Source organism: Megalops cyprinoides, chromosome 19 (genome assembly GCF_013368585.1).
Source record: "Megalops cyprinoides isolate fMegCyp1 chromosome 19, fMegCyp1.pri, whole genome shotgun sequence".
NCBI classification, from domain to species: domain Eukaryota; kingdom Metazoa; phylum Chordata; class Actinopteri; order Elopiformes; family Megalopidae; genus Megalops; species Megalops cyprinoides.
Genome location: NC_050601.1, coordinates 29,461,467 through 29,488,854, shown reverse-complemented (window position 1 = coordinate 29,488,854; position 27,388 = coordinate 29,461,467). Strand labels below are relative to the sequence as shown.

General features: G+C 45.5%; 2 protein-coding genes across 2 annotated transcripts; both read right to left on the bottom strand.

Annotated features, from left to right (window-relative positions):
- Positions 1-329: 329 nt before the first annotated feature.
- On the bottom strand, positions 330-2,297 carry LOC118795016 (proline-, glutamic acid- and leucine-rich protein 1-like). The gene has a single exon (XM_036553340.1). It carries the CDS (start codon positions 2,201-2,203, stop codon positions 794-796), a length of 1,410 nt encoding a protein of 469 aa, XP_036409233.1. The 5' UTR covers positions 2,204-2,297; the 3' UTR covers positions 330-793.
- A 106-nt stretch (positions 2,298-2,403) lies between these two features.
- Positions 2,404-26,512, bottom strand: LOC118794024 (proteoglycan 4-like). The gene is made up of 6 exons (XM_036552153.1): positions 26,460-26,512; positions 10,704-11,399; positions 10,243-10,330; positions 3,319-3,485; positions 2,542-3,201; positions 2,404-2,426 (listed from the first exon to the last, which is right to left on the bottom strand). The coding sequence occupies exons 2-6, from the start codon at positions 11,296-11,298 to the stop codon at positions 2,404-2,406; spliced, it is 1,533 nt and encodes a 510-aa protein (XP_036408046.1). The 5' UTR covers positions 11,299-11,399; positions 26,460-26,512.
- Between the last annotated feature and the right edge of the window lie 876 nt (positions 26,513-27,388).

Here is a 27,388-nt window from a genome sequence, read left to right as displayed (position 1 = left end):
CGTCATAATATATTATGAGTTTGAAATCTGCTTCCAATATGATATTAATGGAGCACAACAGTCTCACAGACTTCAACACAACAACACAAGTGAGGTGGCTCACTGTGCTGATCTAGATCAGTGAGAAAATTAAAATTGCAATGGACCAACTTTCTCAACACAAGACTTGCAATCCATCTCTCCCAAACCCCACCACAATAAAAAAACTGTCTGGAAAAAACATGTTAAATATCTAATCTTTATTTAAAGCTAAAATGGTCACTTCTCAGAATGGGACAAAAATGAAAAGGGAGGAAAACTCTAACCCTATCTTTGAGGGAGAGCGGGGGTGGAGGGGACAAGGGTTTCACGAGTCAATGACAACACAAAAAAAAACATACAAAAAAGTAACAATGTTAGGTAAAAACAGTAGGATAAAAACACAAAGGTAAGAATTCATTATTTTTTCTTTTTTTAAGAGCTTTAAGAGACCAGTCATTCCATGTCTGTATTGGGAATGGTCTGTCTGTTTTGGATGTTGGGTACACACAGTGTTAAAATTAAAAAAGACATTCTAATGGCAAACAGTAGTAGCTATTGTACATACAGCAATTTAAGCCATATACTTATTCATGATGCACTAGTAAAATGACAGAGGCCCTGGCTCTGATACACCTAGAGTTTCCCCCTCCTTATCTCCCTCCATGGAGTGGCTTCACCTCTATATTCAGTCTTCCTGCTTCCTAAAATCTACCCCTGCTAGACAGGACACCCAGCATGCAGACAAGGGCAGGTGCATTTGACAGGGGCAGGACTATACGTTACCTGCCAGCACGCTATCAGTGTTATCGCAAATGGCGGAGTAGTACAGCGGCTGAGCTTCTGGGCCCTCTCCATGGGGGGAGAGCAGCAGACCAGCCTCCAGTTGTGCGGCCCCACCCCTGGCACCAGGGGAAGCCAGCTCTGCCCCCGGCTTCCCACAGAGCATGTACTGGGGCTCTGGGGCATTGGACAGGTCTAGGGGGAGCAAATTGACCTGGGAACCTGGCGGGGTGTTGGTAGCTCCGCCCAGTAGGGTGAGTTCACAGATGAGGGAAGAGTTCTTGGCCTCCTCGGGCAGATTGTCCTCGTTCTCCAGGGAGAAGATCCCAGGGCTCTGGACGCAGCTCTCAGTGATGGAGAGGGCGTTGGAGTCGACGGCGTAGGACTTGGCCAAATTGGCTGACTGGGGCTTGCTCCCATCCTCCTCAGCTTCCTCAAGGTTGGTGAATCTGTACCCACGCTGGTCACCTGCCCACGTTTTGCCCTCTGCGTCACTGGCCTTGTCGCAGGCGGAGGGTGAGGAGGGGGCAGACATGGGGGCAGTAGGGGGTCCTCCCAGGACCTTGTCGGCAGGCAGGGTCTTGGCCTCTTCCTCTTCGTCACCCTGCTCCAGGTGGATGCCAAGGTCCGGCTCCACGTCAGCCTGCAGCGGGGGCAGGGGAGTGCGCTGTTTCTCCACGGACTGTGACTCCACCCCTGAGCTGCTGTCAAAGTCCAGCAGCTCCTCCGGTGAGCTGGTCTTGCTGCTGTTGTGCACCGCCGGCTCAGGCCCACTCAGCGTGCTGCACATGTTCAGTGCCAGAGGGGCAAGGGGGTCAGGGGACCATGTGGGGGCAGTGTACTGTGGGTAAAACTCCTCAGCCTCAGGGCGGAGGGAGGTGGAACTAAACTTCAGCCAAGCCTGTGCAGGAGGTACAGCTGCTACAGGATCAACAGCCCAGTGGTGTGGCGTGAGACCAGTGGGCTCTGCCCATGGGTCCACCAGGGGGCTGGTCTGCCCCCAGGGCCTGGCAAGTGGGACTGGGGGCACTAGGACAGCATTGGGGCTGCTCAGCCAGTCCTCGGTAAGGTCATCCTTGCTGGCATTCCTGTAGCTTGCTGTCATGACCATCTCTACATCTTCATCATCCTCCTCTTCCTCCTGCCCCACTCTGCAGAGCTGATCCATCTGCCCCAAACTCATGTCCATGTCAAACCCTTGCTCTTTCTCCTCTTTCTCCTCTTCCTCATTGACAGGGAGGCTGGCTGAGTCTGCTGACAGCTCCTCTCTGTTGGTGTGCACGCTCACCTCTGATGTGCCCTGCTGGCTATACCTTGCTTCCTCAGAGTCCCACTTGCCTGCCCACCAAACTCTGCCTGCCTCATCTGCTGACCCACTACAGTACTCATCCATGAGGGGCATTCTGCTCTCATCCGACACCTGCACTGGCTTGCTGACCTTCCTCTCTTTGTCCTCCTCCCTCTCCTCCTCCTCTTCATCTTCATTGATCTCCTCCTCTGCCTTCTCCACTGCCTCCTCTCTCTCCTGGGTGAGTGAGATCAGTGCAGCAGCTCGGAGGTCATCAGTGGGAATAGCTTCCTGCTGCTCCACCTCTGCACCCCCTAGTGGATTCTGGGATGGACTTCTAGGAGATGTGGCCAGGAAGAGGTTCGGTGAGTGATGAGGCAAGTCCAGCAGGAGGGAGGGGCTTTGGGGTTCAAGTAAGGTTGGTGGGCCAGGAGGGGACAGCATGGTGGTACCCAAGACTGACACAGCACCAGCAGGCTCATCAACAGGCTGGACAGCAGGCCGGGGTGAGGGGGTGTTTCTGGCCCCCAGGACCACTGCAAGAAATGGCAAGTGGACCAGCTCCAGCTCTGGCTCCAGCTTGTCTTGCGTGACCACATCTGACTTCACAGGGGACCTTGAACCCACTGTGGCAACTGCAGCCACTGCCATCTCAGCAACAGAAGCAGTGGCTGCTGCAGTAATGGGGCCAGCAGCCGTCACAGCAGCAGATGTGGCAGCAGCCAGCACAGTACACACGGTGGTAGCCTCAGCAGCGGGAATGGCCGCTTCCACCTCCTCCCTGGCGTTCATGGCAGTGGGGGTCTGTGTGCATTTGGGTCCACGCTTCACTGGCATGGGGGTGCTGCTTCCCACAGCCTTCTTGGGGCTCAAAGTGGTGGCCTTCCCTGCAGCATGTTTTGGTCCCCGCGATGCTGCAGGGGGCTTTGGCTCCTGCTGCTTGGGCTGTCTGGGCTTGGCTTCTCCCACTTTGCCACTGGACACTGGCTTCTTCGGGGTGGAGTTGGACCTGCCCAAGGCCACTGATTTGGGAGTTCCTGGCTTAGAGGCCTTGGCGGGGGAGGGGCAGATGGAGGTTGCTGACAGCTTCTCGGCTGTTGGATTGCTGACATCTACCAGAGAACAAGAGACAGGTGAGCTATGCTGAGACTAGAGTTCTACACCCATACTTTACCAATGAATCCCTTAAACACTCAAGCTGTGATGGGATAATTGGATGAGGGCCAAACCTTTCTTCACAGGAGCCATGGGCTTGGGAGGCTGTGTGGCTGTGGTTTGGCCAGCAGAGGGCACTGCGCTGCCAGGCCTAGAGGGGGATGGTTTGGATGGGGAGGGGGATACTTTCATTGCAGTTGCTGTGGCCATGGGGCGGAGTGCTGGGGAAGCTGTGGCTGGCCTGGAACAGCAGAGCAAGAAAGGGGGCATGGTTAAAACCCGATGTCTGTAGTGGCGGGTGTGCATTTAACACCAACAAGGGGGCCTGCAGGCCCTGTGCTGTGTTTAGGGCTGGGGGGGACACCAGGTCTAGCTGATTTGCTTTACTCCTCCTCTCCAGAGGGTATGTGGTATGTGACTCAACCTCCTAAATGTTTGTAGATGATGAGGCTCTGATGTTCAAAGGAGTCTCCACCATCTCTCCATGGTGCTGCATTCAGAGGGCTGCAGAATCTCACCGCTCATCTCACAAGCAGAGAGACAGTGACATTGATAGAGAAAGAGACCATGAGAGAGAGGGAGAAACAGTGATAGAGAAACAGCAATTGACAGACAATTGACAGACAGTCAATTGATAGAGACAGACAGTGAGAGTGACAAATAGTAATAGCAAGAGATGGGGACCAAGAGTGAAAGAGAGGAAGGGAGAGACTGCCCTCATTTCCTGAGGTGCCCATTCATCCACTTGTCATTACTGCAGCACAGCTACTGCGGACATCAGCAGGTGGAGGAGGGAGGAAGGAGAGGGGGAGGAAAGCCAGGAAAGTAGAGAGAACAAGAGTTGACTTTCTCCTGGACTTTCTCCTTTCTCTCAACTCCCTCTCCCCTCCACTCCACAACGCTGTGCTGTCAGGGCAGTATTGTCCCACCATTAGCATGGCCCTCTGACTCCACCATCCCCCATAGAGGACAGCTCTGCTTAGAGTCTGGTGACCGATGGTCACTGCAACCTGCAACTAACAACAACAGTCATCAGTCCCAGTGATGTTTGCTGCACACCTCAGGTGACCAATGATGCAATCATTGTGATGGTCTCTGCAACCATTAATCAGTTAAATTATATTGAACCCCACTGCTGGCTTAGTTGTCATGACAATCATTTAGAAAGCCATCATCCTGGAGGTAATGGCTACCAAACTGGATTCCAATTCAAGGACGCTCATTCTGGTAGCACTGACAGCAAAGCCACTGAACAGTGCAAGGTAGCTCGTGAAGTTCCTCTCAGCAACAGAGCAGCTGTGGGATCCAAATGTGCTGGCCTCAGCTGCTTCTCCTCCCTTCATGAGACTGAAATCTCTTCCATATCATCACAACTTTATTGTCATTGTTTAGGGATGCACAATATCAGCACGACATCGGTATCGGCCGATAAAAACTTAAGAAGTTAATTATCAGCATTGGCAGATATGAAAAATTTCTGCTGATGTGCCTGGCCGATAAGGTGATGCGTTAACTATGCGCACGCGATGGCGCCAAATGTTTATTATGAGCACCAGCACCAAGCTTCAACATGTAAGCTGTATGGAAGTATTTTGAAGTATCTGAAACATAACAAAATTGCTATTTGCAATGCTTGTAAAGCACCAGTGAGGGGTAAAGTGCGAGGATGGGTAAAATATATAGCTAAATTTCTCACTCTGGGAGGATGCTAGTTGTGTGCTCCTAAGCTTTTCTCTGCTTCTGGAGGGGGCGTGAAAAAAATTTTAAATAACGCGGCTCATTAAGCAGAGACGGCAATGGGAAATAAAACAAGACAACCCGCGATCGCCTAGTTCCTGCTTTGGGACTCGAACAGAGGATGTTATTTTTGTGTTTGTACACTTAGCCTACACAACGACACAGGACAGCGAAAAACGTTTTCTGTAACTTTATTGTGTCTCTGCTCATTCATATATATATACACTATATGGACAAAAGTATTTGGCCACACCTGTTAATTATTGAATTCAGGTGTTTCAGACCCATTGCCACAGGTGTATAAAATCAAACACCTAGCCATGCAGTCTCCATTTGCAAACATTTGTGATACAAAATGGGTCGTTCTGAAGAGCTCAGTGACTTGCGTGGTACTGTAATAGGATGCCACTTTTGCAATAAGACGGTTCGTGAAATTTCATCCCTGCTGGATATTCCACGGTCAACTGTAAGTAATATTATTAGAACGTGGAAGCATTTAGGAACAACAGCAACTCAGCCACGAAGCGGAAAACCACGTAAAATCACAGAGCGGGGTCAACGACTGCTAAGACGCATGGTGCGTAAAAGTTGCCAAGGTTCTGCTGATTCCATAGATAAAGAGTTCCAAACTTCCACTGGCACTATAATGTAAGCACAAAAACTGTGCGGCGGGAGCTTCATGGAATGGGTTTCCATGGCCGAGCAACTGCATGCAAGCCTCACATCACCAAGTCCAATGCCAAGCGTCAGATGGAGTGGAGTAAAGCACACCGACACTGGACTGTGGAGCAGTGGAAACGTGTTCTGTGGAGTGACGAATCACGCTTCTCTGTTTGGCAGTCAGATGGGTGAGTCTGGGTTTGGCGGATGCCGGGAGAACGTTATCTGCCTGACTGCATTGTGTCAACTGTGAAGTTTGGTGGAGGAGGGATAATGGTATGGGGCTGTTTTTCAGGGTTTGGGCTAGGCCTCTTATCTCCAGTGAAGGGCAATCTTAATGCTTCGGCATACCAAGACATTTTGGACAATGCTATGCTTCCAACTTTGTGGCAACAGTTTGGGGAAGGCCCTTTTCTATTCCAACATGACTGTGCCCCAGTGCACAAAGCAAGGACTATAAAGACATGGTTTGATGAGTTCGGTGTGGAAGAACATGACTGGCCCGCACAGAGCCCTGACCTCAACCCCATCGAGCACCTTTGGGATGAACTGGAATGGAGATTGCGAGCCAGGCCTTCTCGTCCAACATCAGTGCCTGACCTCATAAATGCTCTACAGAATGAATGGGCGCAAATTCCCACAGAAACACTCCAAAATCTTGTATCTTGTGGAAAGCCTTCCAAGAAGAGTAGAAGCTGTTATAGCTGCAAAAGGGGGACCAACTCCATAAAGTACACTATATGGACAAAAGTATTCGGACACCTGTCCATTACACCAACAGGGACTGTAATGATATTGTATTCAAATACATATACTTTAATGGGGAAGAGAGAGGGAGAGGACAGGGTGATCATGTGTTTGAAAGATGAGCGGGGGGATGAGAGAGAGAGCACGACTGCATATCACATCTGATTATGCAATATTAATCTCCCCAATGTCATAGTCCACTTTCTAAAGATATCTGCAGAGAAACATCTGAGCAGGATCAGAAGACAGTAATGAAGCATGGAGAACTCTAATGTACATATGTACTATAATACATATATCTGTGTCATGTATATATCGATAATACATATATTACTGTAATGCATATCTATAAAACAAATATCACCATAATATGTATCATGTTACATTACTGTCACTTGTAGCAGATGTTCTTATGCAGAGCAACTTACATGGATTACAATGCTGTTCCATGCATCTGAATTTTTTTTTTGCAACATTGTGCCTCAGGGAAAGAACATGAAACCAGAAATTGCACTCCTGTTTCTAGATTCCTGCCCCTGGCAGAGTTGTCAAACGGCTGCATAGCAGGAGGTCAAACAAAATGTGGTGTGCAGTCCAGAAATTCAGTGAAGCCTACAAATTAGGTGACACAGGTGGCTTTCCGAGATGTAATCCGTCAAAGACCACTGAAGCTGCCTGCGGGAAGAACTTTTATCCTTTTTTAACAACTTTTTTTTTTAATGATGGAAGGTGATTGAATTAAGGCTAAGCTGATTAAATATTTTACAGTAATCAGTGGAGCACTGCCTTGCCTGCTGTGCATTGGTGCAGGAGATCAGAGCAAGGCTGCCCCTATAGTGACCTGCTTAACACAGGCAGCGACAGTCCTTCTGTAGTGACGGTTTGTCAACCACAAATTAAGTTTTAAATATGCATAAAATCCCCAGAGAAATCTTCACCAGTGTTCATGTTGTGTGACCTTCCTCAGCACACCCTTGCGGCAGCCAGGATACCTGCAGTTCTGTCAGAGTTGCGCTAGCCATTGATGTGTTTCTCACATGTTACCTCTGCAAACAAAGACCTTAGGTCTCAGCCCAGAATCTAGTTACAACGCCACTGTGACCCATAGCCTTCCATTCTCAGAGCCCATTTCCCATGGGCTATGTATGGCCTTACCAATAGCTAACCCAGGGTCCAGACGACAATAAGCTCATGTGGTATTTTTCCTACTTTGCTGTAGGGCCTCCATTTAAAACCTGCTGGGTAAGTTCTGGTTTCACCTGACACTCCTGAGGGATAAGAAACAGTCATAGTAAAAGGCACAGTGCAGTCATGGTCTCAGAGGTCAGGCTCCAGAATGGGGATGCGGGCCTGACCAGATTAGCCACACTGACCCAGTCCATACGGTAGCTCTTCCCTTTGCGAGCTATCAGTTTTAGCTGCCTGCTACCCGCCCACCCTCCCCGACCCCCACTGAGTGAGTCCATTCCAAACTTTCTGCTCACCAAAGCAGAGAATGCTTTCATATCAACATCCGTCTTAAATAAGTACAAATGGCAGGTATTACTGTGACAGTTGTTCTGTTTTTGTTAGCACATTTTTACCAAAATCCCACTCAAAAGAAGGAGGGAGGGAGGAATGAGATCAAGATAATCTTTTTAGACAGAATAAAGATGTCTGGTGTAGATATAACTAAAAGCATGAATTACCTGACATCATTTAATACCCTAGCACTTCACTTACCTGGAGTGACCCCACATCTTTATGTTTTGTGTGCATATGAACCTACTTTCCAGCTTGACTTATTGCCAGGACTGAGGCTATAAACCCTGGATGGTGACCTGCTAAGCCAGATCGACTGCAACGTTACAGTCCTGTGTTGGCCCAGCCATGAAACTTCAGAGCACACAGTCTGCAGGTAGCCCCACATCACACTGAATGTGGAAGACTGCCACGCCCACAGGGGAGGGGAGCTACAGTCTACCATGCCCATAGGGCTCTCTCTATATCCTTCCATCTCTCTCTCTTCTTCTCTTTCCATCTCTCTTGTGCTATCCTTCTGTCTCTCCCTCTTTCCCTCTCTCTGTCCTTTGGTGTATCCAGCTCTCGCTCTCTCTCAAATTCGGGCAGTGATGTTCGGCATGTCCTGCTCAGGGCGTTGTGACTAACATAGCGGTGTACGAGGCCTGCCCCGTGCTCACGCTAAGACTGGCTGCCCTGGCAGCAGTGAGGCAAGATCAGGGCTCAGCATGTGCAAGCTCCACACAGCATGGCAACACACACACACACACACACACAAAAACACACACACAGTCACATATAGGCACACATACACATACACGTGCATGCATGCACGCACACACACACACATGCACACACACCACAAACATACAGACATACACACACACACACCTTCACAGACACCTACATGCACACAGGCACCACAGTCACATACAGGAATACACTGCACACACACTGGATGTTTGTTACAGTGAACCCAGAGCACACTGTAAACTATCCAATAGGAGTGCAAAACATAAGAGGGCTGAGACAGCTCTCATCACACACCCTTCACACATTCTGTGCTGGAACACACATGCACCTGCCACCTAAACACACTGCAGGTTGATCAAGCTAAGCTCCCTGTAATGCAAGCACAACACAGGCTGATAAAGCTAACTGCCTGTAATGCAAACACACTCCAGGTTGGTAAAGCTAACTCCCTGTAATGCAAACACAACACAAGCTGATAAAGCTAACTCCCTATAATGCAAACACATTGCAGGTTGGTAAAGCACTGCAGGTTGATAAAGCTAACTCCTGTAATACAAGCACACTGCAGGTACACAAAGGGTTCAGCTGCGAGCCATACACAGCTTTCACACTGCTATACCTCCTCACCACTTGTGTCCTGAAGGTCTGGAAACAGATGGGCTTCCAAAGGGAGGATGCAGCTGTGAGCCACCCAAGTCTCACAGGCAGGGCTGCCTCAAAAGGTGCCTGTCCTCTCTGCCAAATATCTTTACCAGTGCATTTTTGTCCCAACAGTGGCCACTGTTGCTCCTGTTGGGGAAACTGCTCATTTGTGGGAGAGAAAAGGCAGCCAGAAAGACAGGGAGAGGAATGCAGGCAAAAGTGAGTGCTGTTTGCTGGGCCTGCTGAAGCAGGATGAGAGAGTGCCACAGAGTTAAAGTAGCAGGAGACACTAATAAACATTAGGCAGCACAAATCACATTACAGGGCAGATTTAAGGCCCTGTCACAACCAATCACATGCACAGCCTGGTGCTGGGGGGGGGGGGGGGGGGGTGTCAATGAGGTGTGTTGTGTGAGGGGAGGCTGGCACCATCATGCAGGGCTGGGAAAGCCTCAGGGTGTCTCCGTCTCTCAAATCTCTGCTGACACACAAAGTGCGATCAGTAAACTTTTGTTTTCAGGAGAGAAACAGCAGTGTGACTCAGGTACTGAGCGTAATCTGACCTGATTTACAGCTATGTCTGTCTAGGATGGCCTGGAATCAAAGCACCACATTTTCAGAGCATGGCTTACACATAACCAGTCCTTCATTCCCGAATACAATTTGCAGAATAAACGCTGCAAGGCACTGGCTGGACTGTCCTCCTACTTCACTGTGCCCTTCCCCTCCCCTCCTCATGCGCCCTTTCCACAGTGCCACTTTGAACAGGAAGCCAAATTACTCACAGAATGAATCATCTTTAACAAATACAGTTTATCCAGAAATGCAGTACAATATGACTGGAGCAGAATGTAGGGCCTGGAAGATAAGCCTGAGATGAATACCTGCCAACACTGTCTGTATACCTCCGCCCCTCACCGACGAGATGCAAAACGTCCCTCCTAATGACTAATGGTTACCTGGTTGTCTTGGAAACGAGTGGCCTATCAGGTTTGGTCGTGGAAGCACTGCTGGATTTGGAGAGGGCGGTGGACATACGCCTGGGACCTAAGAGGAGGAAGATGGAGGAACAAGAGGATGACAAAGAAAGAGGTGAGGCAGATGAGTAGAAAGGGGGAAGTAGAGATTTCAAGATGGATAGAGGGGGAACACAACAATTAGAACACATATCCAGAGAAGGTATCTTCATGTCTGTCCATGCGAAGTACCTTTTTGCATGGTATGTGTGTCAACACACCCAGAAACAATGTGAATCCCACACTGTGAGCTAGGAACTGTTGTAAGAGTGCAGTTCCAGCCAATCATATTCATCATCACACTCCATGCAAGGCATTTAGAGGATGTGAAAGTATAATATCAGAGCAGTGTTTAACCTTTAACCTAGCTGTTGTGTGGAAGTGCAACCTGTGCTGGGACTCACCTGTAAGTTTGGTCTTGGTTTTGGCATTGCCACTAGATTCAACAGGTTCCCTCTTGTTTAGCAATGTGGTTTTGTCGCTGTTGGTCACAGAGGGAGAAGAGGCAGACTTAATGGCTCCTATGGGCTTCCTGTCAGCTGCGTTAGCTGGTGAGCCTGCTGTGCCCACAGGTGTTTTAGATGGGGCTGTGGTGGGTGTGGCCTTCTTCTTCTCAGGAGCTGTGGTAGTGGCTTTCTTTGCCACTCCATTTGTCAGCGGCTTCTGGATGGTGTTAGCAGTACGATTCTCTGTGGTTCGGTTCTGTGCGGTGCTGGGCCGAGACCTGGGACCAGACGTTCCTGTGGTCTTTGATCCAGGAGGTCCAGCCTTCGTTTTGGTGGGGTCTTTGGTCTTTGCTTTGAGGTCTCCAGGCTTGCTGCTCTTCCCCACCTTGGCAGCAGAGGGTCCCATTTCTGGCTTGCTCTTTTCATCTTCTGTCAGTTGTGGTGGGGGAGGGGCTTGCTGGGTTTCCTCCCCCATGGATCCTGTTTGCACTGCAGGCTCAGTGCCCGATTCCATGGACTTTATCATCACTGTGGTAACCCCATCTGGTTTCATCTCCCGTTTGTCCTATGCACCAGTGTCTGATGCGGACTAATCAGGCTCAAAGGTCACGCTATTAGCGGTCCACTGCAGTCACACCTTTTACAACAACCAATCTGCAAGACAAAAAAGACGTCAATTTTCAATATCTTTAATAAAATGTTATAGCTTTAATAGCTTTCAAAATCACAAGTCACAGAGGAGCACTCATCTAACAGTATTAGCAAGCTGCATGCTATAGCTAATAGCAGAAGGTGAAAGGAAGTGTTCTAAGCCAGGTGTCCATCTAAGAGATTGGTGAGAAAAAGAACAGGAAGTTCTAGGCACTGAGAAGCCATGCTCACACAGGAGAATCCGCTCACAGCGATGTGTAGCCGACACATTTCCTGACAGGAGATGCACATGATCGTATGATGATCTGACCAAGACCAAGCCTGTCCCATAAAAGAATCCAATCCACAAGAAATACCAATGACATTTTCAGGCAAGTATAAACATAGAACCACAAGTGTAAGCTGTAAAAAATGACTGAACAGTAAAGTAGCAAGCACACTAGAGGAGAATCGAGTCTGGCTGAACAGGCTGTTTGTTGCGCTACTTGTAAAGAGAGTCCAGCATGGTCCTCTTATGACTGATTAACCTCCAGGAGCACAGAAGAGCATGGGTCCGTCCATAACAGCAGGGGAACTCAGCGCCAAAGACTGCCATGACATCCAACCTAGCATGCCACTGAGAACAAGCACGTTTGTGAGTCTCCTGGCCAACAGCGTTCCATCATCACTCCCTAACTCTGACTGGGGATGCACATTCATACAAATCATATTCCAATATCCCACAACTCCCAAGATTGTTTATTCACATGATTTAATCCTGGTTGTCCAAACACTGCATGAAAATCCAGGTCTTTGGCTGTGAATAATGTCTACTGTGATTCCAGTGCCCTCACAACTTTTAAATTTCCTGCCCCCCCCAAAATTCCTTGTCTGCCCCTCCCCCCTCAAATAGGGATCCTTGTCCCGTTCCTTCCTTTTCTGCACACTAATTCCACACAATGCCTTGTGATTCCTTTATCCAACAGCTTCCTCTACTTCACAACCACCCCCCACCCCCCCAAAGTGAAGTATGTTTTCTGTCAGGAGGTCCACAGGTGTCCAAGGCAGCTGATCTATTATGTGAGAGGACCAGGGATAGAGGAGAACCCATAGGAGAAGCCAGGACAGGCCACTCTGCTTCAGAGCCCAGGGCAGGAAGCAAACAGAGCAAACAAATGGGTCTCTCTGCCTGTCAAACAACCCACCAGCCCAACTCCATGACCTGCCCTGTCCACTTAAAATCAGCGCACGGTACAATGTGCACTAGCTGCCTGAGTGTTACACAACTCCTCAATGGTTTTAGACGGACTGTAAACTAGCAACTGCAGCCACAGTAAGCTATAGTGCAACTACTCCTAGTTTCAGCTTTTATTCTCATATCCACACAGCAAACCATAAAGCAAATAACACACCTTTCTGGGAAGGAAAAATAAAATGAAACTAAAAGGTCACTGTATAGTTTCACATGTCACTTATGTCTGGATAGGGACAGAGCAGGACCAGTGGGATTAGACCAGGGTAGGCACCCTCTTCCTCCTCCAACTAAACGCTGGGACACATTGTGAGCATGATAGAGACAAGTAAAAAGGCATCCTTAAAGTCTACGGTTAAATGACACTCTTATCAAGAGCGACTTACAAATGTTCAGAGAATGTTCAGAAGGACTTGGGTCTGGTTTCCAGCAGTCTGCACACGACAGGACAGAATAAGAACAAACTCCATCTGCTGGCCCATCATCTGTAAAGTTGGACTGTTTTTATACAGTGAGTGACCAGCTTTCACAGACTGAGTGAGCTGGCTGCTAGTGAGTGACCAGATGCTGTTTTTTAACTGGCTACAGATGTGGAAAAGGGGTAGGTCCCTCCTGTTCCATAACTTACTGTTCCTCACAAGAATGTAAGGAAATTTCCCTCAACATTTAGGAAGACCTGTGTTTCCTGTGGCCATCCGTAAAGGTGAACCTAACAGATGGATACAAACAACATGATTCCCCTCCCCCTGCCATAGACTGTGCCACTTAATACCAGCTAATGATGCAAGTCAGGTGACCAAGTCAGGTGAATGGCCCGCTAAGAGGCTTGTGACCTGAAGGTGACTAAACTAACTGCGAAAGGTCAGACAGTTTTCTTTGCTTATAACATAGTTATATATAAACAGACATTAATTAGCAGTTATCAAGCTAATTCTTCCATTAATTTAATTACAAATAAAGTGACAAGCTTGCCATAACTGTCTGTGTAATATATGATTTAAGGCTCACCCAAAATGTTAGCAGCTAATTAACAGCTGGCTTTTGCCATCTGGTATACTGTTAGGATCTACATTATATTACTCATTTATCTAATTGTACACAGGAACTGTCCTAGAGCAGTCACCACCATATGCACATGCACATCTTACCAAATCGTCTGCCTATCAGTTATCCTCTTATTGGTATTATCCACCATTCTATCTGACCCAGTCTTTCTGTGACCCAGTCCGTATATAAAGTAAGTGAACTGTTTTTTGTGTTCTGTGTTGATAACCATATCCATCTAAACTTCCAACTGTTGTGAGACCATGTTTATTCCCCAGTAGTTAGAGGTTACGGTCCCCACCTGTGGGTTTGAGTTCCACAGGTTAAGTCTGGAGTCCCAGTGGTTTTTTTCTTTCAATCTTTTCTTTTCCCCTCCCTTTCCCCTTCCTTATTTTCGTTTGCGATGTGTGAATTTTGTTACATCATAGTCATAACATTCATAAGTAATTATGTCAGCCCTTATGTAGGATGATAAATTGCATCTGACATTGTAGCAATTAGGGGTCGACCGATATGGTTTTTTCAGGGCAGATTTCAATTATTAGTAATCAAGGAGACCAATAACCAATATTTGTAACTGATATACATTTGCAGTAAAAATGAAAAATCTTGGTGTCAAAATTTAGAATAACACAAACTCCAACACAGAACTTTGTTGAAATATCTTTAAGCATATGTTTAATTACAAAAGAACTTTTCAACATTATCTTACAACAAAAAGTGCAGGGAACTCCCAGCAGCATTTATTATAAAGTTAACTGAAAATTTAAATAAATAAATAAATAAACAAAATAGCTCCCCAAAGTTTTATGAAGTAAATAAAGTAAAAATAAGTAAAATTATTATTACAGCAAAACAGCTTTGGAAAGCCTTTAGTTGGTTTCAGTTATTTAAATGTTATATATTAACAACATGTGATAGCAGGGAACCTGTCATTCAAAACTACGCTACTATAGCTTAATATGTACAATAGCAATATAAGTGACTATTCAACTCTGACAACTGTACACCATCTATGCAGTCAATGTATGGATTAACACAGGCCTTAGATGCAGTTCCATTACGTCTAAAGTCTCTAACAACAATATCATGCACCTCTCTACAAGAAACAGAGTCAGAGACAGCTTCAGGACACACTTCAGTAATGTTGCTAGTAGTCGTGGGTTGAGACTGAGAGTATGACCAGCCCTGGTAGGTGACGTGCAAGAAATGAACAGAACGTTATAGTCTATCAATTTTTTTGCTAATCAGCTGGCTAAATTATGGATCAACAAATGAACTTGTTGACGTTCCCTATCGCATTCACGTTAGCTCTACGAGACTCAACAGTAGCTTACGTTATTGTGACCATTGGCTACCTATAACATGTAAAAACACCAACTCATACGGGCAAGTAATGTTACGTTCGCAATATGGTAGCTAAAATAAGTTCCAGTTGCACTGGCACCAACATTACTCAAAGATATAGCTATAGCTACATAAATAAACTCTTATCTCGTTACAGTTAACTGTATATCACTGCAACAAGGTGCATTATTCAGGCACTTTCAGTGTAACTGGGAAACTGGGCATACCTGTCATCACAGAAATAGATCATAAGATTGTGGAGTTTTTACAACTTCAGCGAAGAGGATTGTGATGTTCATTGCAACTTCGGCTCCGCTTGCTCACTGTGGCTGCTCCAGTCTGCCAATGCATTCCTCTGTGGCTATTACTCGTGACGTGTAATCAATCAGATAGTGCTGTGAGCGGGACATTGCTCGAGACCACAGAGTAGTGACAACAGACAGAGAGAGGTGGCTGCATCAGAGCAAAAGTAGGGCATTTTTAAATTAATTTATTTTATTGGCAATCGGATGAAGAAAAATCACGATTCCAATAATCATAAAAATGCTGAATATTGGATCCGATAATCGCCAGACCGATAATCGGTTGACCCCAAGTAGCAATACACAATTTTAGCAATGACTACATTTTCAAAATTGCTAGCCATCACATCTACAAAGTTCAGTTAGTTGATGACATTTAATGTATGTAACCTGTACGTATGTAACTGTCAGATTGAATGTTTTGAAAGACACCATTTGTTGAAATTATTCAATATGGATGAGCAAGTTTATTTTCTGCTCACTGTATCTGTGTGACAGTAAGATCTCTGCAGTAAAACTTATACTATGCACCAGTTTATACTACTGGCATATGAATAGTTTGTTTAGTTTGGTTTGACCGATACATTATGCACGCCTGATTATTAATTTAGTGTAGATTAATGTATTATAATTTCCTTTCTTTGCTATACATATACGATCTGTTCATCTTACTTGTCAGTGAGCACATTTTCCACCTAAGAATCAGCACTGATAACAACAAATGTGTTTTTATATTATAAAATACAAGTTCAAAGAGACTTGAAAATAGTGTAACCTCCAGAATATGACAAAACGACCTTTGTGATGCTGCTTTAGGGTAAAAACCTGGATATGTGGATTACAACCAACTATGAATGGTTACTGGGCCTGGGTCTTGACGCTGGCCTTTCAATAAAGGCTCATCAATCTGCTTACCACATTGAATTCCCAACACTCCTCGGCACCAAGACCACAGAACAACACTGCTGACACCCCTGGCAGGGTGAGGGGGTACATACACTCATACCTCTTTGCCACAGGCACAAGCCCCACCCACCCACTCCCTATAGGCTGTCATACACCACATGGATCCGAAAGGAATAGCATGTACGGAACAGTACATATGGCTATTAATATGATTCCTTTATGGATTTCTCAAAATTTGTTTCAAAAATGATGTGCTAGGTAATTGGCTCATTTTTGAGCAGTCTAATTTAGGCCACTCATTTCCACGACAAGTGTGAAGAAGAGTTACAGCTGTCAGACAGACACAACCGGAGAGGTCAAAGGTGCACATAAAAACATTAATCCAATTTCTTAACTCCCAGCAGCCCTTCCTGGGCCATCGATCAGCTTTTTCTGTACCCCAGCAGATTTGGGACTTCTTTTGACCAGATCAGCTCCCAGTAAATCCCCCAGTGTCCCCCAGTAAAAGGGGACAGAATTTCACACCTGGTTCTTGCTGGGGGTTGTTAATAAAAAAGAAGTCCAGATAGAGCCAGGTTCCAGGTCCATTGAACCCAGTTTTAGCAAAAAAAAGGGTCACTGATATAGAGTCAATGACAGAATGCGCCATCTGACAGAACTACATGAACACACTTCAGACTGACAATGTACACCCTGACCCTTACTGTAATCCCATATGCTGCGCTGAGTTACCCTATAACAAGAGCATAATAACTGGAAATACACCTGAAAGTGGCAAAAATAAGATATTTTACACTGACATTGCATGAAGTTCCCCACAACCCATTGCAGTTTTTAGTTATTGATTGATTGATTTTTGGTTGTTGAAGTAGTTAGTGAAAACTGTACTTGTCCTGGGCAACCAACTCTTTAAGGCCCTGGCTGAAGTACAGCATTTCAAGCCTATGTTATAGGTAGAACTAAAGCCAATCCTGCAAGTGAAAAGCAATGGTGTGGAATGGTGTCCTGACCCATCAGAGCATGTTTATTACCTCTTGAAACAAACACACTTACCCCCCGCAGCCCCCCCTACTGCATTAACTGCATTAGCTCTGGAGCGCTGGTTTCTGCATGGAGTATTGCCTGCTGTTCTTTGAGAGGCAGCACATACCCTCCAGGTGCCTGTTCACAGAGTGGCCACTGTGAGAATCTGTCAGCTCCACCCATGGGAACATGGATGGGGATGGGGCAGGGATGGGGACAAAAGCATGGAGTGGCACACAACAACTGCTCAGAAGTTCTGCCCAGAGAAGAAAGGGGCACACACAACACCCAACCCCCGTTCTGATTGCGCACCCTCTACGGAGGACAAGGGGGCAGCTGTCCCTGTGCAGTCCCTGAACCAATTCCAATTGATAACACCCCTCTGCAGACCCCATGGGGTGGGGGGCAGGGGGTGTAAAATTGGGTGGACTGGATCCCTCCACCTCACTGACATCTGACAGTAATAAAAGTATACCGGGCAGCTGAAGCTCTGAACTTGGCAGCAACAGAAGCTAGGTAGCATGACCTGAGAGAGGACAGGAAGGCTGTAAACTCCTACCAGCCAGGCAATAAACCTGCTTACATCAGTGGAGCAGCCAAAGTAAGTAAAGCAGCCAAAAACCTTGAGCTAGAAACATCTGAAGCCTGACTGTGCTTCCTGCATGCTTAAATTGTAGGGCTGCCCCGACCAAAGATTTTCCTAGTCAAATAGTAGTCGTTAGTTCAAGCCATTAGTCGACTAGTCATCGCACTTTATGACATTAATTTAATTATTTAAATATATGTATATTTTTGGGACATCAGAAAATGGTTTGACTTCCAGGGCTGAGGAAGAATGTTATAAGTAGGCTAACATTGTTAACACTGTGCTACGTTACAGAGAAATACAAAATAAGTAATAATGAGTAATAAATAGTAATAATGAGCCTTAAAATATAAATTTTAAAAGCGCTCACACGAAGCGAGCCGTCTGTTAATGACAATGCAACGGCAAAAGCGGTAATGATTCTGAATGTTTCGGAACAACCAGCAAGGAGACTGAACATTTTCTTAATTTATTTCAACACAGTATAACATAAAGCAACTTATGAACTTGTAACAACAACAAAATGACTTATAAAACAAATGAATTTAAACGAACATTAAAAGAACATGAAGTTAAACATGCAGTAAGCGAGGTAATTTAGCTTCCCCAGTCCCCATGAACACTTGGATAAGCCTAATAGCGCATATGAGAATATATTTATTTAGCTGCATATATCCTTAACTTTGCAATTCGTTAATGTTAATTAGGCCATTAATTATTTAGCCTAATGGAATAAGCCTTTCGCGCATACGGTCACACCGGTGTCATTAGTCGTTATGCTAAAACCGGTGTGATTAGAACACTAGATTGGAAAAAATTCTAGCTAATTTTAGCTTTGAAGAAACAGTGATTTAACGTTAAAAATATAGCAACTGCTAACTGTAAACTGTGAGAAGCTTAATAACACTCATGAAAACATAACAAACCATGTTAACAGCGGGCTACATTGAATAAAAATAAGTTACGTACAAAAGGGATAATAACGTTAGGCTACTTAGGGGAGAAGTAACACTTCGTCATTTTAAAAGATAACGTTACAGACAGAAACTAATTTTCATTGTGTGTGTGTGTTCTATCAATACCATAGTGCTATTTTGTGCAAATGTGGAACGACTTTGGTATAATAATATAATAAGTATAGTTGCTAGTGTAGACGGACGAAAGAAACAGCTGTTAACAATCGTCCTGATAATGACTCCTGACAGTTAAACCTGACTTGCATCTGAACTGAGAAACTCTAATATGAAAAAAAAGGAACCGACTACTGAAAACTTGGCCGACTAAGACTCTTCTCATCGCCTAACGTTTAGTCGACTATTAGGGGGCAGCCCTATTAAATTGCAATCCTCTTACTTACAGTCACCTTATCAGCGGCACATTCCAAACAAGTTGATTTTTTGTTGACGACTTCCTGTTTTGCCAAGTTGCCTTGCTCCTCCTGCCTCACGGCATGGTGCAATACTCCATCCAGTGAATGTTCTAGTCTGTCCACAAGACCCTGCCCCCACTGCATCATCAGTGCCAGCCCCGGGAGAAGGCAGTCCCACAGGGACAGAGGGATTAACGCATGACGGAGTTCATTAGCCCGGCACAAAGGATGACGCTAATCCCTCATGATCTGCCTGTCCTACACTGTTGGACGCATGAGCAGAGGGATGAAGGACAGAACGAGGGCAGATTTGCCAACTGAAAAGGTGACTGGTCATGGCCTTCTGCATGCTGCTGACCAGGTAACTAGGGACGGTCGCACTCTACCCTGCATGTTACAAGTGAATATGTGAGGGAGTAGACACAGAGAGAAAGAGAGCACGTGAGGGAAAAGCAGAGAGGCAGAGAAAGAAAACACAGACTGAGGGACTGCAGATGGTTTGACATCATTAAGGGGTAAAAGACACAAATACAAAGCACACACACACAGATCAATACTGAACTCAAAAGTTCAGGGGAGGATTAATTACTCCAGCAAGAGGAGTGTAAAGGATCCAGCTGGAATTTGATCCATGTGCACCAAGCCAAGAAAAACCCTTGAAAGAGCCTATGGTGAGACACCTGACCAGGAGAGGAGACAGCTACAGCCGGCAGGGCCCAGGAAGTCACAAAGACTCAACAGGTCAAGGAATTTTCCTTAATGCCACAGCCATGAAGCTCTCAGAAACTCACCCATATCCATTGCTCCCTTGCCTCCTGACAGGAATGGTGGGACTGGAGGTGCTTCACTACAGTCCCAACTAACTGACTCCATGATGACAGCAGCCTCACTGATAGCACCCACACTGCAATGGTCAATGGGGGGGTGTATGGCAATGAGCCATCCCACCACCACGGCGACAGACACCTGTGTCCTACCAACTGACTTTTATGCTCCTTCGGCTGAGTGCATTACGCTGCTGTTAATATTTTGGCTGTGACTGTAGAGATGAACACGGGGTGCTTTGCCAAGACAGGAGGCTCAAGAAAAAGGATTTTAATAGGACATGAATTCAAAACTGAATCTGGAGCCCTGTGAACTCAATGAACTATAATAGCACATGCCAACAAGTCTTGACCCAAGAGCAGCAACGGCAACCGCAGGCAGCAAACGCCTGTTGGATCTTCCATCGCTGTTAAAGATGCTAAAACAAAACGATAAATCTGCTGGTGAAACACAGTAGCATGTCCAGTCCACTTTTCTGACCTCACAGTCTTGAGGAACTGCAACAAAAGACTGGCTGTACGTTTTAAAATTTCTTCAGCAGGAAGACCTCTGAGAAGAAAAATATCACTACCACCACAACAGGTCTGTCAGCAGCTTCTCTGGAAACACATGTAATGGTGTCAGCAAACACAGCAATTTGACATTGCTGTCACTGTGAGCCAAGATCACATATCAGGAAGGACTGCGGGAGGTCTGATGACAGCTATTTCGAAAGTAATTCCACGACCATGGCCACTGTACTGGTACAAATGGCCTGTCTGTCCAGTCATCTGAGACTCTGACAGGTTGGCACTAAATGGCACTGACCAAGCTGACAGACCACTGCAGACAGGAAGTGGAGAAACAAACACAGGAAGACATACATGTGACATTCATCTGAATGAAATTATACACAATATCATGCTCGTGAAATCATGGCCATAAACCTCCCCAGCCAAGCAGTGACACACCTTGGCTGTTCTTTAAAGATGAAAAAAAGAAAATAATGTGATCATGAAATATTTTAAAAAGCAAGAAACCCATACAATTTCTACCTTGTCCTCATGACAGCCTCAGTTTGGAGAAATCAGTTTGCCATTGTACAAGAAGGGATGAAGTTGCCTGTATTTCCCCAGACAGGTGCACTGTTTTAATGTCTGCAGGAAAATGATGCATATTTTCTATCAGACTGTGGTGGCCAGCGCCATCTTCTATACTGTGGTGTGCTGGGGCAACAAGCAGGAGGGCTAGCGCCATTCTTGGATGAAGGCTGGATTTTCTAGTGGAGGTCTTGGAGAGGAGGATGCTCCACAAGCTGCTGAGTATCATGGACAATCCAGATCACCCCTCCATGGAACAGTGGCCCTCCAAAGGAGCACCTTCAGCAATAGACTCATCCCTTCAAAGTGCAGCGATCGTTTCTACCAGCAGCAATAAAACAGTTTAACTCCTCCCCCCTCTGTCATGGGGAGATCACCATATGACCCCTCACAGTGCAATAACTCATGTGCAATGAAGTATGAAACCCCTTATGTGCAATTTACTGTATACAAGTGCAATATGTGCAAGAAGCTCACTTATGGAAATTACTGAAATTCTGCAACTTGTTACTTAATGGTGCAGTTTCTGTATTTACTGTCCTATTGTTTTATGCTTATTTTGTGTTGTGTATCTCTGTTCCCCACATGCTTCACAGTTCGAGAGGCAATTTCCTTTTTGGATCAATAAAGTACTATCTATCTATATCTAAATCCCAGAATCCTTTGTTTCTGTGTTGTCATGTGAAGAATCCATTCAGGTGGTGTTTCCTGATTGTGACATGGGCCAGTGCCCAGTGTGTGGCTATAAGGCAAAGGAAAACTGATCTCTCTCCAAGAGGATGCTATTTGTCTGACCTATGCTGAGAGTGACAATGGCTGGTTCTCGTCTCAGATACCACTTTAGAGTGTACAAAATGGCCAGATGATTTTGCTTTTGTCTTTATATACACCCATATACTTCATTAATAGAAATGCCCCGAATAGAGTCAAATTTCCCCAACATTTATCACAATAATTTGTTGTCACAATAATTTTATACCTAATTTTGCAGTGTTTATTTAAAAAACTGTTTATTCAGGACGCCTCAGAGATTTATACATAATTCCAATGCATTTTGACTCCTATATGACTACACAACATGTATATAATCTTGCAATCAGAAAATGATTTGAGAAATACTGACCCAGGGGCCATGTTATGGTAATATACTTCACACTTCACTTCATAACATGGACCATCAATATTTCATGATGTCATAATGTACCAAATGACTAAAAACTTTAGCTGACTCTGCACAGAGTCAGGTAAATATAATATCAGATGATTTTTTAACTTGATTTGTCACAAAAGAACCACATGTTACGCATGTTTGCATAAATACCCCCTTCCCCCCAAAAATAGATGTTAACTGGCTGAAACTCTGTTACCAAGCACTAAGCACAGTTTTCTTTGCCGGAAAGAAACATTTGAAAAATTACTTGTCACTAATACATGAAAGCGCTAAAAATAGCCACAAATACATCTTTGATATTAAGGTTTGTTTCTATTTGTGAAGAAAAAGTGAAGGCCATTTCATAGTCGGTAATGCTATTAAAACGTGGCCTTGCAAAGTCCTGCCATTTCTGGGGAACACCAGGAATTATTTCAGACTTATTGAATTTCTTACATTACATTACATTCGTTTAGCTGACGGTCTTATCCAGAGCAACTTACATAGGTTATAGTTTATGGGTTAAGCACCTTGCCCAAGGCTACAGCAGCAGTGCCCCAGTGGGCAATCAAACCAGCAACCTTTTGGTTATGAGCCCTGCTCCTTACCACTATGCTACACTGCCTCCCAAGCATAGTCGTAATCAGAGGTGGAAAACTCCGGCTTCAGAAAGTAAAAGTCCTGCCACGTATTTGTTCCACCCATGCACTACACCACCTGAATTTAATTAGCACAACTCTTCGGCCAGGTAGAGGAGCTAATTAGTGAAATCACCTTGTTTAGTGAATGGCTAGAACAAATACATGGTAGGACTTTTACTCTCTGAAGCCGGGGTTTTCCACCTCTGGTCGTAATTCACCCACTGCCGAATGCATAGTAATATTACTTCTTAGGCAAGGTACATAGCCTGAAATATCAGTAAATCCAGCTGTATGGATGAATAGGCTGTAAATACTGTAAGGGATATGAGCATATGCTAAGCAAAATGTAATGTCTGGATACACCCAGCATCAGACTCCCTGACTGACCTCACAAAATGTATCAATGTAAGTGCACAGAAAGACAATGGATGAAAGCAGAGAGACATGCACACACTGCAGAGAATACCCATTCTCAGAGAAAGTCCAAACAGGGTAAGGCATGGGGGAGACAAAAATTTAAAGGAAACGTCGCTGGTGATTTTAAGATACTTTAACAATGGCAATTAGCATTAGGAATGGATACGTCGGCACTTCATCAAGTACTAAAAAACCATTTGCGGATAAGGTGCAATAAGAATGGCTCATGAGGTTACATATCTGGTTCCTCTCGGCATCACCCAGACACACAAGATAAACTGCCAAGGGGTGGTCCATTAAATTGATTTTCTATGGTTTCTGTGTAATGACACCACCTAAAACAAAAGTGCAGGTGCAAATTTAAGTACTAAAAAATAAACTGATACCAAATCGATCAGTCGGACACAGGGACGGAGCCAATGGCTCATTGCAGAGGGGGCGAGGACCTGTAGTGGGCCCTTACACAGCCTGTTATATGCTGTATGGAGATACTCTCTAGCTCATCCAGAACGCAGTTGCCCGACTGATCTTCAACCTCCCCAAATTCTCCCATGTCACTCCCCTGCTGAAATCCCTCCACTGGCTTCCTGTCGCTGCCAGGATCAGATTCAAGACCCTGACCCTCGCCTTCTCTGCAATCAACAGGACAGCCCCTGCCTACCTCCAAGAACTCATCCAGCCCTACATACCAGCCCGACCCCTGCGCTCAGCAGCAACTGGACGCCTCCCTCCTTGCATGGTCAAGGCAGGAGGTGCTTGTTCTGCCAGACATCGGCGTTTCACCTACATCGCTCCCCAGTGGTGGAACGAACTCCCTGTCTCGCTACGGACAGCTCCTTCACCCCATTCCTTCAGACGGGGCCTGAAGACGCACCTCTTCAGACTCTACCTGGACTGATCCAGCACACAATTGCTGCCCCCCCCCCCCCAATCAGTGCTGTTGTAAATTGCTGTGCTTTTTAAATCGTTTCTTGTTGCCTTTACCCTGACGCTCATTGCGCCGTTTGAGGTTGTTGAAGTTTGCCGTTTGAAGGTGTATCGAATTAGTTGACCTATAGGCTGTAATTGTACAAATCTGATAGTACTGTCCTCAAACAGACCTTGCTCTCAGCTGAGAACTGTCTCATTGTGGAACTGTACACATCCTGTCCCCGTACTGTCGCTATATTTGCTGTATACACTTTTGTAAGTCGCTTTGGATAAAAGCGTCTGCTAAATAAATAAATGTAAATGTAAATGTAAATACAAGACAGAATCCAAGGGGAAACTTACGGAGACAGGAGGGCGGAATGGAGAGAAATGCAGATTACAATGAGGTGTACTATGTCAGCCCACCCTCATTGCGTGAGACCATTTTTAAATACCACGGCTCCGTCAGCAGTGACGGTGATGGGAAATAAAACAAGACAGCTGGCGATCGCCTAGTTCCTATACTTGGGGACTCGAACAGCAGGCGTAATTTTTCTGTTTGTACACTTACACAAGAATACTGGACAGCGAACAAAGTTTTCTGTAACTTCTCTGCTTATTCAAAATAAATATCGCAGCGAGAAACTTAGCTAGGGGTCGGTCGAAACCAGTACGCCCTCAGTCTGACTTTTAATTTCTGCCACAATCAAGACACACAAACTTTATTCAAAATGTTCAACTGGGCCCCGATGTAACTGGAAGAACCGTGGGCCCGGGGCATCCGCACCCTCTGCCTCTCTGTGGCCCCCCACCCCCCCGTTACAGGTCGCACAGCGTTTCAGTCGGTCCATGTTCCATTCTACAGCGCATACATAATAAAGTTAAGTAATTGGCATAGATAAGGTTTTTAGTATCCCTGCTCGCCAACACCGAAGAAATAAAAAGATCGCGTATGATCGCTCGAGGGGTGCGATTTAATTTTGTGGAATATCAATAACTACTGGCAGATGATCTCAGAATATCGACCTTCTGCCACACGCTACTGCCCGGATAGCATCCTGTACGGATCACCGTTTTCACAGCCCGGTGAGAGAAAAGCCTACTCCTGCCGGGTATTCAAAGATTATCTGAAAATCCAAGCGTGTACTTTAGCGTGTTTGTCACGACTGTTAATTACCAGTACAATCTGAGGTTGTCCGGAGTATTAACGATATACGAGAACAAAAACTACACAAGCCCATCTATCAGTCTGATAGGCTGCGTTAACGTTAGCTAACAATTATTACCCCTAAATTAACCATTATTTCGCCAGTGGGGAAAATGAGTAGCGCGCTTTCTCCTACATAATACAAGGCCACTTGCTCTCCCAGTACAATGAGCTTCGCTTAAGAACTAAGGAGAATATGGACAGGAATAGGGGAAAGTTGGGTGAGAGAATGAGCCAACGCAAATGAAAGTATGTAGCCAGGCATTATAACTTAAAAACGTCTCCAAACTCTAGTGTTCCGTCGCGACACAAGCCCAAAGTTGATCAATTCCAGCCACAGCCCTGCATAAACAGAAATCACTATTGATCTTTCCCAAGGAAAAGAGAATGGGAGCGTTCTTCCCACCCTTATCTATTTAAATGTTAGAATAATCTTAATTTCGGCCATGTTAATATCCAACGTCCGTACCAAGCGAGCACGATTTTAAACGCATGGCACGTTGATTTTTTTACTCAGTCCACGCCAGATGTACAAGGAATGTTTTGCATTTCAATGCTGCGTTTCTTCGCACGGCGCAGCTTCTATAGCAGGCAAACACATGACGTTTTGTGCTCATTGCTGGCTCTCCGGCAGGCAATATTATCCAAGTAGCTGGCTAGCTATCCAACTTTGGTATTAAAAAGATTTTTTTAAGCTAGCGCTATACCGTCTGCCAAAAAACAATATAACACAATGCCATATAATTATCAGCGAGAAAATAAGCTTTCCTTGTAAAAACCATTGTCACCGACTTGTCACTCTACAAACAACTTGCTGGCCAACTCAATAACGCTAACTAATGGTTAGGTCGTGCGCTCAAGCCTGCCTGTTCTCCCCTTGCCTCAATGCGAATGGGATGACACGATATTGTAGTGCTCTCACCAAGCGGATGGAGAACAATATAATAGCGCCAAACAATCAGGAGCTAAGTCCGATTAACTAGTTCGCTACCAGCTACCTTAAATATACACGGGCAAATTTACTTACAAGCGTTGGTAGCGTATCCGCACAGCTATCATATGTCAGTGTCCTGCAATCAACGTGAAGCAACAGTCAGGCTTTAGGGATTTACCACAGTAAGGCACGAGCGGGGATTGAAAAAAGACAGGCAAAGAAACTTCGTTTTCTCCAGTTTAGGACCAATCACAGCATCGTCTGAGATTTATTTAAATGAGGAATGATGTAATTTGGTAAGAAACTCCGCCCCCAGCAGTTCCAACACCCTTTTCCTTTATTCTTGTTTTCCCTGCTAGCACCCCCTCCACACACACTCATCCACACACAAACGCATATACACACTCTCTCTTCCTCCCTCCCAGCTTCACACCTTGCCCAGTTTGTTAAGCATGTGCAGTAGCGTGGCACACCAATATCACTACCGGCGTCTGCAAAAACAGAGAGGATGGAGAACAAACATAAGTATCATGTATACTTTAACTCATTGTAAGGACCTCTGGGGTATGGGTATCGTTAGTGCTGCATATTGTATATTGTGCTGCCCTGTATTCGTTTAGAGTAGTGATTGACTCCATGTACCAGAATGCTTTGTACTCTTAATGTTTTAATGTTTCCCGTGGTTCATGTGATGTTCTGTACATGTAAACCAATTAGATTTATTTGTTTGATAAGTTATTTGAATCTGGCAGCCAATGATCATTTGTAAATTTATTATGCCCGTGAAATCGCGGAGACTGTCAACATTCTATCTCCTCTCTGGGAAAAATTCTCGTCAGTCCAGCCTGCTCTGAGTGAGGAGAGAGGTCATGCTTTTGGATTGTTCCATCTCTGAGCCAGCTCCTGTGGAGACCACCTGTATCTTGGCATACATAGGCCCACTGGTGGCAACGCGTGTACTAGTGACTCGAGTGTAACTCTTCGTTGTGAGTGTTTTGTTTTTTTTTTGGCTCCAGTGAACT